Source organism: Mus caroli, chromosome 4, assembly GCF_900094665.2.
Source record: "Mus caroli chromosome 4, CAROLI_EIJ_v1.1, whole genome shotgun sequence".
NCBI classification, from domain to species: Eukaryota; Metazoa; Chordata; class Mammalia; order Rodentia; family Muridae; genus Mus; species Mus caroli.
Genome location: NC_034573.1, coordinates 118,986,778 through 119,000,559, shown reverse-complemented (window position 1 = coordinate 119,000,559; position 13,782 = coordinate 118,986,778). Strand labels below are relative to the sequence as shown.

General features: G+C 46.4%; 2 protein-coding genes across 12 annotated transcripts in view; one reads left to right on the top strand and one right to left on the bottom strand.

Annotated features, from left to right (window-relative positions):
* Positions 1-9,997, bottom strand: part of Yars (tyrosyl-tRNA synthetase) — a 29,837-nt gene extending 19,840 nt beyond the window's left edge. The window contains exons 1-3 of the mRNA XM_021159392.2: positions 9,559-9,997; positions 2,725-2,871; positions 2,414-2,589 (exon numbers count right to left, since the gene is read on the bottom strand). Of these exons, the coding sequence (XP_021015051.1) occupies positions 2,414-2,589; positions 2,725-2,871; positions 9,559-9,723 (488 nt within the window). The 5' untranslated portion in view covers positions 9,724-9,997. The remainder of the gene's footprint in view (positions 1-2,413; positions 2,590-2,724; positions 2,872-9,558) is intronic.
* Positions 9,979-13,782, top strand: part of S100pbp (S100P binding protein) — a 42,201-nt gene continuing 38,397 nt past the window's right edge. For 3 of the 11 annotated variants that reach the window (XM_021159401.2, XM_021159400.2, XM_029476109.1), the window contains exon 1: positions 10,014-10,096. The gene's annotated coding sequence lies outside the window, so the exon portion shown is untranslated. Of the gene's footprint in view, positions 10,259-10,760; positions 10,832-12,560; positions 12,582-13,782 lie in introns of those variants that run through there. The other 8 variants (XM_029476108.1, XM_021159403.2, XM_021159405.1 and 5 more) reach the window with 7 other exon arrangements.

Sequence of the window (13,782 nt, the reverse complement as noted above, 5' to 3'; positions counted from 1 at the left end):
CTGTACTGTCTTCAGACACACCAGAAGAGGGCGCCAGATCTTGTTACGGATGGTTGTGAGCCACCATGTGGTTGCTGGGATTTGAACTCCGGACCTTTGGAAGAGCAGTCGGGTATTCTTACCCACTGAGCCATCTCACCAGCCCCTCACTAGGATTTTAATCTCCACTTCTTTGACTAATAACCAGGGGCTATTACTTTTTCCCCTCCATATGATTACTAGTCACTTGAGAATTCTAAGAAATACATAACTGAACTTTTTTTTCCTGGATTGCCTCAATTTAAAAAAATGGACTGTGATTTTCATTTAATTAATTAATTGTGGTATGGTCTTTCACAAAAAGGGTCTGGCTAGCCTAGAACTATGTAGATCAGACTAATCTTGAACTCATAAAAATTAGCCTGTTTTTGGCTCTTGAGTTTAAAGGTGTATACTACTATGCCCCACTGATTCTATAATTTTTGAAATACTAGATATTAATCTTTGGCCAATTGTAGTGTGTGTGCACACATGTATGAGATTGAAACCAAGACCTTCTGTGTGCTAATTACACTTCGGCCTATCGCTTGATATTTTTAAAATTTTACTTCTGATGTAGTAGTGGAGGTCTTAATTTGAAATGGGCAGATGCTGGAAATTCTACCCAGGGCTTCATAAATGGCAAGTGTCTGCTCTACCGTCATCCTTTGAGCTTCTGCCTCCCTGGTGGGATCAGACCACGCATCCCAGGCCTGGCTTACAGCTTGTGCTTTTTAAATACTAAAGAGGAGTAAGTGCTCTTTTTTTTTTTTTTTGGTTTTTCGAGACAGGGTTTCTCTGTGTAGCCCTGGCTGTCCTGGAACTCACTCTGTAGACCAGGCTGGGATCTGCCTGCCTCTGCCTCCCAAGTGCTGGGATCAAAGGCGTGCGCCACCACTGTCCAGCTAGTAAGTGCTCTTAACTATAGATTATTTTTCTGGTCCAGAAAATTTTTCTTTTTTTAAAGATTTATTTTATCTTAGTGTATGAGTATTTTGACTGCATATATGTATGAATATGTACCACATATTTACCTGGTGCCATAGAAGTCAGGAAAGGGCACCAGATCTCTGAACCAGATGGTTGTGAACCACCACGTAGGTGCTAGGAATTAAAACTAGGTCCTCTGCAAAAACAAGAACTTTACCCAAGGAGCCATCTCTATACCCCCAGAATCCTGCTGGAAATTGCTCTGTAGACCAGGCTGTCCCTAAGCTCAAGATCCTCCAAACTCTGCCTTCCAACTGCTGGGGTTAAAGGCGGGTGCCACCGCTTGGCTTAGATAGCCTTCATTTTAAAGCAGTTCATTCTTTTTTTTTTTTTAAAGATTTATTTATTTTATGTATATGAGTACACACTGTAGTTGTACCGATGGTTGTGAGCCTTCATGTGATTGTTGGGAATTGAATTTAGGACCTCTGCTTGCTCTGGCCAACCCCAATTGCTCCGGTCCAAAGATTTATTTATTATTATAAGTTCACTGTAGCTGTCTTCAAATGCACCAGAAGAGGGCATCAGATCTCATTATGGGTGGTTGTGAGCCACCATGTGGTTGCTGGGATTTGAACTCAGTACCTTTGGAAGAGCAGTAGGTGTTTTCACCCACTGAGCCATCTCACCAGCCCAAAGCAGTTCATTCTTTAGACTTCTGTGACTGTGCTTTCTATGACTGTACCTTGTCTCACTGCACCTTCTCTGAGACTCAACTTTCCAATGCCAAGCAGTAATCCGTGCTCCACTTCTCAGACACTGTTACACACACCCCAAGAGCATATTTTAACATTCAATATTTATGTCTTTAAAACTGACTCTTGCAAGTAATGGTGTGTACATGACAGCATTTATTTTAAGGTATAGACATCCCTTGGAATCTCAGGATGCCTTCTTCTTTATCAAAAGCCACCAATGTTCAAATCTGTCCCTGATGTAAGATAGTATATCACCCCATGTGCCATGAACCCTGATGTGAGATGGTACAGCATAGCATGTGCCATGAACTCTGACGTGAGATGGTACAGCATCCCATGTGCCACCACAGTAAGAACTGCTGGAAGAAGGCAAAGAACCTCCTCTCACATTTCTTTTATCATTATTTACTGAGGCTAAAAGAGAGGGAGGCTGGGTGTTTCCACCCCTTCCCCAAAGTTATGCGCTTCAAGGCGGAGGCTTTGTTAGGGTTACATTTGTATCTGTAGCAAACAGAACAGTACCTAGGCGTTTCCGAGCCAGTATATTTTTGTTGGGTGGATTAAACCAACAAAGGGTATAAACTGTTTAATGGTCCATAACAGGTAGCATCAAGTTGCTTGCAACACAAACTGAAAGAGTGCCTGGACTCGACAGCCCTGTAATTAGCAAGGAACCCCAGATCTCCGAGGAGCGATCAAGAGCTTACTTGCTGAGCTGGTAGTCGGTGCCTTTGATAAACTTGAGCTTCTCCAAGGGCACGCCAATACTCTCCAGCATGGCCTTGATCACATTCTCATAGTAACTGGTTCGAAGTTCTAGAAGCTCCCAGGGGGCTTTCATGTTGTCCAGGTATGCATGGAGGTCCGCAAACAGGATGGTTACCTGGACAGACACATTAAGAGACCACCAAAGTGTAAACTGGTCTCAACACTTTCTGCCCACTCCCCAACCCTCACCTTGTTAAGAATTTGGTCATTTAACAACGACAACTGCTTGGTTCACAGCCCCGGTTCTCACCTCACACCCTGCCTTCAAGAAGTCAGCGATCTTGGACATGGGTACAAAGTAAGCCACATGTGGCTTGCCTGTGGTGGCCGTGCCCCAGTAAATTTTAAGTTCCCGCTCCTTCAGGATCTCCTTTAGCTTCTCTTCCCCCAGAACCTCCTGTTGTGGAAGCAGAAGAGCGGGTTTAATGCTAATTTCCCTCCCTGCCCATCCTTCTCCCTGCAACCAAAGCCCTGTGTTCAAGCTCACAGCCTGTGGGCAAATGTCACTGGAGTCCAAACACGTTCTCAGTGCCCAGAGCCAACCTGCCCACCAGAGTGCCCTGAGCTCTTCCTGCTGCTGTTCGTGTCTCTGGCAGGAAATGACACTGATGTTAGGGTATGAATGCACAAATCTACCCATCTTTCCCTTCTTGATCCCCTCAGTTACCTTTTATTCTCCGTTTCCTTTTGTAGCCACCTCAACAAAATTTTTTTCCTTTTAAATTTCATGAGTGTGAGTGTTTTGCCTGCATTTATGTCTGTGCACCACATGCGTACAATGAGTGACCCGGCAGGCCTGAAGAGGGTGTCAGATGCCCTGAGAGCAGAGTTCTAGATGGTTGTAAGCCTCCGTGTAGGAGATAGGAATCAAACCCACGTACTCTGGAAGAGCAGCACGTGAGTCACCTCCTCAGCCCCCGGAGGCCTCGTCTTACTTTAGCCATCTCCTCTGGTCTCATGTGCTTATGTCCCACTCGAGTGAGGTTTTGAGGTTCGCCGAGGATCCAGGCAGTTAGTAAACACCATTCAGTCCCCCTGCCTGAAACACTATCCGCTTAGTTCCCCTCTTCTCTTTCTGCTTAGACATCAGCAAGTCTCTGAGTCTACATTCTTTTTTTGTTTTGTTTTGAGACAGGGTCTTGATCCTCTACCTTCCGAGTGCTGAGATTACAGGGGTGTAGCACCACGCCATGCCTGGCCAGGCAGCAAACCTTTGTGTATGCTAAGGTGAGTGAAACCATTTTTCTGTAACCTGGAAACTATGCTGAAAACACGTTACACTGTTTTGAACTAAGTTTGTTTTGACGAAATCAATATAACATGTTTTGCCTTAAAGGATGGTGTTGTAAAAGGAGAAAAATATTTACCAACAATGGGAAGTCAATGGCTTTGACTGTTAACAGAAAAATAGCTTTGTTTAAATAGTGAGCCTGTTAAGCCAAGTGCTGACACATACAAAGAGTTTAAGAATTGTAACTAGGAGCTGGAGAGGTGGCTCAGTGGTTAAGAGAACTGGTTACTACTCTTCCAGAGGTCCTCGGTTCAGTTCCCAAATGGTGGCTCACAACGGTCTATAACTGTAGCCCCTTGAGCTCTGTTGCCCTCCTCTTGTGTGTAGACTGATGTACATGTAGACAACTCTCTCTCTCTCTCTCTCAAAAATAACTGAAACTAGACTGTAGACCCCAGGATTGCATTGCTATGCACCCTAGACACCCACTGCACTGGCGACAAAGACAAGGTGACTTTGAGACTGGCCATCATGTGACTATGGCTCCAGGGACCATGGAGTTTCTGGCATCATTGCTGAGATCATACATGCCTGCCTGTCAGCCCTAGCTGATGGCTGAGGCTCTAAAGGACCTTCTAGAACTTCCAACAGTCCCAGTCTCCTAGTCTGCCACAGTTGAAGGACTCAGGTCAAGCTTGCTCCTTAAGTACTGTTATGGTTTGAGCCTATAAGCCAGCCCCAGTTAAATGTTATCCTTATAAGAGTTGCCTTGGACATGGTATCTGCTCACAGCAGTAAAACCCAACTAAGACAGAAGTTGGTACCAGGGACTGGGTATTGCTGTGATAGGCCTGACCATGTTTTTGTTTGGAAGAATGTGGATTTTGGGACTTTTGATTTGGAAAGCCATGGAATGTAGTGGGGCTTAATGAGCCATCCTAGTAGGAATGTTGAAGACTTTGTTGCTGTGGGTGATTTGAACTGTGCAGACAGGAGGTTTCAGTGGAGAAGAACTTCAGTATGTGGCCTAGAGACTGTTTCTGTAGTATTTTGGTGAAGAACATAGCCCTGGTCTGCAGTCTGCCTGAGGCTAAGGTGAAGAGACTTGGATTAATTGGGTTGACAAAGGAAGTCTCAGCAATGCTTATGATAGACTTTGTTCCCTGCTTAAGTCTCACGACGAGGGATTGGAATAATAAGCGTAGCAAGCTGAGAAAGGAAAAATATAAAATATACGGTTTGACCATTAAAGGGGCACCAGGAAGTGAAATGGAGCTGAATCCCGTGTTCAATGATATTAAATTGAATTAAGGGACTAGTGACCTTGGGGTAAGATCCCACCCAGCTAAATTTAGGTCCAGGCATGGTGCTACACACCTTTAATCCCAGAAAACAAAGCCAAGCAGATGGCCATGCAGATCTCTGGGTTCAAGGTCAATCAATCTACAGAACAAGTTCCAGGACAGCCAAGTTTAGGCAGTGAGTGAGTTAGAAAACAGAAAGCTGGTGATAGAATAAGGAGTGGTCATGCATGTTCCAAGTCCAGCAAGCGGCAGAACATGGCAGCAGCTTCAGCCATGTGGCTCTGGCTTTAGAGTCCAGAATAAACGGGACTACTGGGACAATTGGTGCTGGCTAGCCAGAGCTAAGAAAGGCAGATCTCATGTGGACATTCTAACATTCTCATAGCCTATCAGCCCTTGTCACACTGGGCAAGCCCTTATCAATACAGCTATATCATATATCAGCTGATCCCACATTCTGCCCAAATTATTCCCTTCTGTTGCTTGAAAGCATTACAGGTATACATCACTGTACGGTTTTTGTAAGTTTTAAACATGGTTGGAGATGTGGCTTAGGTGGTAGATTGCTTGCCTAACCTGGAGAAAGCCTGAGTTTGAGTCCCGGCACCACATATAACCAGGTGTGGTGGTAAGGCATACACCTGTAATTTCTGGAGGCCATCCTGGATTGTATAAGAAACTATCTCAAATACCAGACGTTAAGAAAAAAAGAAGACTTTAGTATAGTTATTAATGTAACCATTCCTACTTAATATTATAGGGACGGTAAGTAGGCATTAGCTTCGATTTTTAACGATTTATTTTATTTCTTTAAATTATATGTGTGTATGTATGTATGCATGTATGTATATTGGTGTCTCCAAGTATCTTTGAAGCCCAGAGTCAGCCCCTTGGTGCTGAAGTTACAGGGAGTTGTAAGCCACCTGATGTGGGCGCTGGAAACTAACTCAGAGTCCTATGCAAGAGCGGTATACTGTGTCTCAAAACCAAAGTTTCAAGCAAAGCCGGGTGTCTGAAACTATGTAAAGAGACCACGTAGTAATAACCACTTCTGAAAACACCACCTGCTCTCAAACAGACGACCCTTTTCTAGACCTAGCAGTGGGGTGCCTTGAGATCACTGTGTATCCACTCTGCTGCCCTACTGTGTTCCCGGCCTGTGTAAGTCTAACCTGTCTTTAAGAGAACAATGTCACCAACCTTACCTACTCTGAATTCCCCATGCAGTCGGCTTTCACTCAGGGCCCAAGCTTTACTCTTCCATGCCCCTGACCCAGAACAGTGTGTGTGTGTGTGTGTGTGTGTGTTGGTCACTTGCTGAAGGCAGCGAATAAGTAGAAAGCAATAAACCCCCATAAACGTTGCAGGCAACACAGTTGATAACCACTGTGCGAGGCTTTGAGCACTCATCTTTCTAGTAAAGTGTCCTTCATTCCCTTCCTATGCCACAGTTCTGTGCTGTCCAGTAAACAGAGAGTAAAAGGGACAGGTAACAGGAACAGACATCAGATGCACACCAGAAAGATAACAGACAGGCCACAGACAGACAGAAGACACAGGGAGAGAAGTAGAGAATTCAAATTTTGCCTTCTTTCTTGGTCTAAACCACTCTAAGAAGGAATATCTTTCTTTTAATTCCTTAATTCAACCATTGATGTCACAAAAAACAAAAGATAATTAAAAAAAACAAACAAAAATTAAAAAGAGCAGAATAACTCCAGTCTATCAGTTGATGACTGGATAAATACCTTTATCTATATCTTCATACAATGGAATATTAATTAGTCTCAAAAAGGAACAAGAAAAGCGGACTGCAGATTTGTATGTGAATCTATTTTAAAGGTAGACCAGAGCCAACTACTCTAGCCTGAGGTACAGGCTTAAGAGAGAGGGGACAAGAGGCTTCTAGCTTCCAGATATCTGACCTGAGCCTTGGTACCTGGTAATAGGTGTCATTTTCTTTTCTTTTTAAAGACTTAAGTGTATCTGTGTATGGGTATGTGTGTATAAGTGCAGGTGCCTGCAGAAGCCAGAGGCATTAGATCCCTTTAGGTGGCTGTAAGACACCTAATATGGGTGTTAAAGATTGAACTTGGGGTAGGGGGTGGGATGGAGAGATGGTTCAGCAGTTAGGAGCACTGACTGCTCTTCCAGAGGTCCTGAGTTCAATTCCCAGCAACCACATGGTGGCTCACAACCATCTGTAATAGGATCTGATGCCCCCTTCTGGTGTGTCTGAAGACAGCTAGTGTACTCATATACATTAAATAAATAATTCTTAAAAAAGAGAAAAAGAGGCCGGGCGTGGTGGCGCACGCCTTTAATCCCAGCACTCGGGAGGCAGAGGCAGGCGGATTTCTGAGTTCGAGGCCAGCCTGGTCTACAAAGTGAGTTCCAGGACAGCCAAGGCTACACAGAGAAACCCTGCCTCGAAAAACCAAAAAAAAAAAAAAAGAGAAAAAGAAATTGAACCTGGGTCCCCTGCAAGAACACTAAGTGCTCTTAGCCACCAAGCCACCTCTTTAGCCCCTGATTTTCTTTTTTTAAAAAAGGTTTACTTTGTCTTGAAAGCCAAAATACAATAAAGGGCAGAGACATGTGTCTCAGTGTCCATGTTCCCATCTCTGTGTCTGGGCACCACTTACTCTCCCTCTCTGCCTCCAGGGTGCCCTTATTCCCCGGTGTCTGCTTCCCTCTAATTCTTTCCCACACACCAGAGCCCTTTCCTATAAGGGAAGCGGTTTCCTGGAAGAGACCAAAGGTCAGAGTAGGCCAGTGGGATGAAGAGAGACACAGCAAGCCTGGGGAGGAGAAGGTGGGAGGGAGAAGGAAGAGGGTAGGAAAGGATATGTTGGGAAGGGATGGGGACCTGGAAGTGAGGGGAGCGCAGGGAAAAGGAGAGAAGGGTGATGGGGGAGGGAGGGCAATGAGGGGAGGGAGTGAGAAAGAAAATATGAGGAATGAAATTCTGAGAGAAACGAAATCACACACTACCTTGTGTAACACCATCCTGTGAAAGGACACCAATGGGCACATTTTATCTGACTCTAGGCATCAGACCCACCCAGGAGTGGTATACACTTAGGGTCAGAAAGCAGATCAGTACTTCGGGGACAAGGATGAGTAACTGGTAGTATAGCTAATGGTATAAGGTTTTCTTTTTCTCTTTCTCTTTCTTTTTTTTTCCACTGAAGGTCTTGTGAAGCCCATGATGACCTTAACTTCAGCTATGTCACCGAAAGTGACCTTAAATTCTGGATCTTCTTGCTTCCACTTCCTACATGCTGGGATTACAGGCGTGTGCTCAGGTTGGTTCACATTTTTCTAGGGGTCGGGGGAGTTGGGAATAAAAACATCCCAGAACTTTAACCTTGTGGGTATACAAGAACTGACTAAAATGTACCCTTCAAAGAGGTGAATGAATGTTCTTAGTGACAGGGTCTCTGTATAGAGCCCTACCTAGCCAGGAACTCATGTAAACAAGCCTGGCCTCCAAATTGCAGCCACCCCCCTTTCTCTGACTCTCAGATATTAAGATTACAGGTAGCATGTACCACCACACTCAGGATAGGTAAATTAAAAAAAATAGCTTGGTGGTGCAACCGCCCTTAGTGTAATTCTAGTCCAGTCTTTATCTGGCTTGTAAAACAAAGTTTACAAGCCCCTCATGACTTGGCTCCTACCTGTCTCTCCTTAGAGAACAAGTCAAAGGACAGTGATAGGTTCTGTGGAGGAACATCAGAGGCACGGGCAGGCAGGGATGGAAATGGTTCTGTTGGCAGCAGCACTGTGCTTGCTCTATTCCATTTAAATCAGTGTCCTTGGACAAAGGGTGTGTGAGGGCTCTTAAGGCTGAGACCAGGGCCTCACACATGCTTTACCAAGGAGCTGAGCCTAGCCTTCTCCCTGTTCTACAATATTCTTGCTCCCCCTTGGGTCTTCCCTGTCTGAAATGCAGTTCTCAGCGCCCGCGTGTACACACACACACACACACACACACACACACACGCCAGAAGAGGATGTCAGATCCCTTGATACAGGTCGTACCGAACAGCCTGACATGGGTGCTGGGAACTGAAACCGGGTCTTCTGTAAAAGCAGTGCTTTCTTTCCATTTCAGAGCCCTCTCTTCGGCCAGCTCGCCCCTTATTTCTTTTCAGAACTTCAGTCATAGGAACTTTCAGTACGTGTTTTATTTAAGTGGTTTGGGTTATAGGTCCTTTTAAATTTCCGGTTCTCTCCGCCAGAGCCCTGGGAGGACATGGCCCTGACTCCCTAGAGACTAGCAGTGCTCCCGGCAAGGAATAGGATGGGTGGAATGAGGTTCCCAGCCCCAGGAATGGCTGGAGCACAAGCTACGTGCACACAAAGGATGAGCCCACTGGAGTTTCTCTTGCACCCTGAGAATGGCTGCTTGACTGATCAACTAGCAGAGAGCGCCGTAGAGACCGCGGCCCACACGTTTAGGGATTGGCTTCGGGAATCATGGGACTTCAAGTCCTCTGTACCCAACGGCGCATCCCAACACCCCCCCCCCCCAAGGCCCGACCTGCAGGTTCCGGGTGATAAGGTGCAGCTTCTCCTCAGGGCTTGGAGCATCACCCATGGCTCCGCTGTCTCTGTTTCCCGCGCTCAGCCGGCACCCGCGCCCTTTCCTCGTTCGCCGCCGTCTCCGCGTGCCGGGAACTGTCACGCTAGTCCCGTCGGGTTGCATCAGCTGAGCTCGTCGCTCCGCTTGCTAGGCCTAGATTCTGTCTGTCCCCTCCTCTCCCCGAGCAGCCCCGAGTGAGGAGCAGCAGAGAGTCGAAAGAATCGATGAAACAGGAAGGGGCGGAACCATCCAACAGAAAAAAAAAAAAAACCAAAACAGTGTAGGTGGAGCTGGGGGGCGGGGTTAGGAAGGCCTCCCATGACGCATCCCTCTCAGGGGCGGGGCGGTTTCCTGCCAATCATTGCTTGCTTGCCCTCCCCCTGGTGTTGGCCCCGCTGCCTCGGGGTGGGGGAGGTCGTGAAGGGGGCGATAAAATGGCGCAGGGGGCGGAGTGAGGTGCTGCCGCTCGCCCAGGCTTTTGGCCCGGCTTCCGGAGGTGAAGAGCGGGCGGGACGTAAGGGTCGGCGCCCGTCGTCTAGGCGAGGGGTCGGGGGAGGGCCGCCTGTTGCTTCTCCACAGGGCCGCGTTCTTCGTCTTGCCCCCCTGAGGAGTAGGGAAGCTCGTCTCGCTGAGGGAAGGGCTGCTTCTCGCACCAGAGGTGATGGCGGGCGGGGAGGTTGTCCCTGCCCCCCACCTCCACATCCGTGGGCGAGTGACGCCCCTCATCCAGCTGAGGAAAAGGGAGCTGTCAGGTCCTCGGGCCGCCGGCCCTGCCAGTGGAGGCAGGGGGGGGGGTCTTCCTCTCCCGGTGCCTGCCTTCCCCGCGGGAGGCTGTTGCTAGGGAGAGCAGGGATGGCGGGCTTCCCGCGGGGCGTCGTGGCGGGAGAGGGCGACCCACTCCGGGCGACCGCGGGCCGCAGCCTGCCGAGGTGTGGCAGTCGGCGTCTGTCCCCTGAGGTCGGGTGCCCTGGCGGAGCCCGCGGGGGGACCTGGGTCGCCCCTGGGGGGAGGGGCGCGGAGGAAACACGCGCTCCTCCCGCTATCCGCGGGGAGGCGAGGACTCGCTCTCCCGAGTGGGAGGAGGAGGGAAGTGCAGAGGCTCTGGGCGTGGCGGGCGGGCGGGCGGGTCGTGTTCCCGACGGGGAGGCCTGCGGGCATCCTCGCAAGGTATCCCTGGGCCACCCTTGCTGCGTTTCATCCAGGGCCGCAGGGAATGCTGCAGACACCTAAGGTGAGCCCTTCTTCAGAGGGCCACCAAATGAGGACGGAGTTCACCGGCTGCCCTCATTTTTTTGTTTTTGTTTTTGTCTCCCCGGTGGTTGTTAAGAGCCCCAGGCTTTAATAGACTATTCTTGTAAAAGAAACCTGTTGCTTCAGTTTAGAAAAATCAGCTGCCTGGGCCTGTGTGGGAATTCTTGCCTCCCTAGTCTGGGGGAATTGTTACTTAAAGCAGAGATTTCCAGACCGGTTATCTTTCCATTTTACCTTGTTTGCAGTTAGCTCAGAGGGAGTTGCAAATTCTTTCTGATAAAGTCAGTTCCCTTTGTTTTAAAAAAAAATTTTTTTTGGGAGGGGCTCATTTTGGTGATACACCCTTTTTTGGTGGATGCTGTCTACTTCACGAGTATTTTGTTTAGGAGAGGTTGGAAATCAAAGGCCAATGAGAAGTACCCCCCCCTTTGGTCCTGCATATCAGACCCAGTTGGGTAGTGGTTTTGGTTTTACAGTCCTGAACTAGGATGTGTAGTATACATTTGGCATTGGCGTTTTACTGTCCTGAATAGAATGAGGCTTTGTGTACGAAGCCAATAGGCAATAGGTTTTTTGAGGTAAGATAAAAATAGATGGGGGAACCAGTTTCTGAGGTTGCAACCAGGAGGTTAGAGAACAGAGAGGGGGTGGTACACTAAAGTGTGAAGACGAAGACGGGGGTGGACAGGTGAGGGAAGTGGAAGGACAGAATAGGGTCACACAGAGATGTGGAGCAGAATTAAGAGAATTTAGAAATAGGAAAATATTCCTCCCTGAAAAAGAAGCGTCCATGTTTGAAAGATTTACCAGGCAGGTACCAAGAATGGCAGGTGATGTAGCATGTGAGAGGGGGAATTGTGACCCTTCACTCAAGAGGTTCACCATGTTTATTATTATTCTGGGGATTATGGTTTTTTTTTTTTTTTTTTTTTTTTTTTGATAGATTTATTTTTTTTTTTTTTTTTTTTTTTTTTGAGACGGGATCTTACTGTGTACCACTAGCCTGGAACTTGCAGTGTAGACCAGGCTGGCCTAGAACTCTGAGATGCACCCACCTCTGTCTCCTCTAGGTGCTGGGATGAAAGGCAAATGTCTCCATGCCTTGCCATGTTGAAGGCTTCCCTCCCTTGAAAATTCAAGTTGACTTTATGTCAAACCCCTCCCTTTCTCTCCCCTATGGTTTGGAACTTGAGATGAAGCCTCAGGTAGCCTTGAACGCCTCATCCTCTTGCCTCCCCCTCCAACATTCTGGAAATACAGAAAGTGTGTCTGCCTTTTTCAAATGAGTGTTCTCATTTATATTGAAGTTCAGAGACTTAAATGAATTGCCGAGGTCATTGAATTTTAGCCCAGTGCCTCTAGTACAAGCTACTTCATGGGCCATTAATTTGAAGAATTTACCTGATATTTCAGTTACCCATCCAGTCTGGTCCTAAATTAGTTTACTGACAATATGGTTAAGTGCTTCACTAAGTAGATCAGACTAAATAATTCCTAAATCGGGTCTGGGGAAGATTCTTACCAGTTTAGCCTTTTTTCCTATCATTCTTGTGCTTAAGGCTCTTTGGGTGAGATGGATGTAGGTGGTGGGATGAAATAACCATAGCTGGTGGACTAAGTGCTTATGTTCATGTCTGTCTTAATATTTATAATAACCTAGTGAGACGAATGGACTGTGAGGTCTCCTATTGACTTACAGGTGGAGAATATTCGAGAACCCTACTTTATAGGTGTGTTTGGTACATCTTTCTCACTGGCTTTATAACTTCATTTTTGTTGTGGTTTGCTTTTTGAGACAGGGTCTCACTGTGTTGCCCAGACTGGCCTGGAACTGACAGTGTAGGCCAGGCAGGCATTGAAGTCTCTGCCAGTTGACTGATAGGATTAAATGTGTATGTCATCACATCCACCTAGGCCAGCCTGGTCTACATAGTGAGTACCAAGCCAGTCAGGGAGACTACTCAAAATCCAAACTTTTTTTTTTTTTTACCAGTTTGTGTATCTGTGTGCATGGTGTGTAAGCTTTTGTATATGTGTATCATGTGGAAGTGGAGGTCTGAGATGAGTCAGTTCTTTCCTTCTTTTTTTGTTTGTTTGTTTTTGTGTTTTTTGAGTCAGAGTTTCTCTGCATAGCCCTGGCTGTCCTGGAACTTGCTCTGTAGATCAGGCTGGCCTTGAACTCAGAAATCCTCCTGCCTCTGCCTCCCGAGTGCTGGGATTAAAGGCGTGCGCTACCACGCCCGGCTCCTTCTATCTTTATATGGGTACTAGAGAGTAAATTCAGATGTCCAGGCTTGTGGGGTAAGTACCTTTCCTCACTGAGACAGCTAGCCATTTTCTAAGAATGTTGTTTTATTAGATATTTCAAACAGAAAATTAAGCAAGGTAGTATAATAATAATAATTACCATTATACTTACTGTCCAGGTTTATAGTCCACCTGTAGTTCTAGGACTTGTGAGGCTAACAAGGAGGGAGAATCAGGACATCCTTGGCTATATAGCAAATTTCAGGATAGCCTGGGCCACATGAGACCTTGACTCATTACATTACCAAAACATTACAGATAGACCGAAGCTATTCATTTCTCCTTGCCACTACCAGAAATTATTGCTATCCTGAATTTGGTGTTTTTTATTTTTTAAATATTTTTTTATAATTTTGTGATTTCTATATATCATAGAAACTTTCTTTAACAGATAATGACAGTAGAGAAAAGGTAGGAAATCTTTAGAAGATATATCAGCCTGTTGCATTTTATGGGCCTTATTTAAGTGATGGCGTGTTTGTTTTTCCTCAAGCCTGAAAAATATGACAAGATAATTGGAAAATTGAGTGGGAGTTTAAATTATTTATTATCCTTTTTTATGTGTATAGGTGTTTTGCCTGCATGTATGTCTGAACATGTTAAAGTAGATTGAACCACCATGTG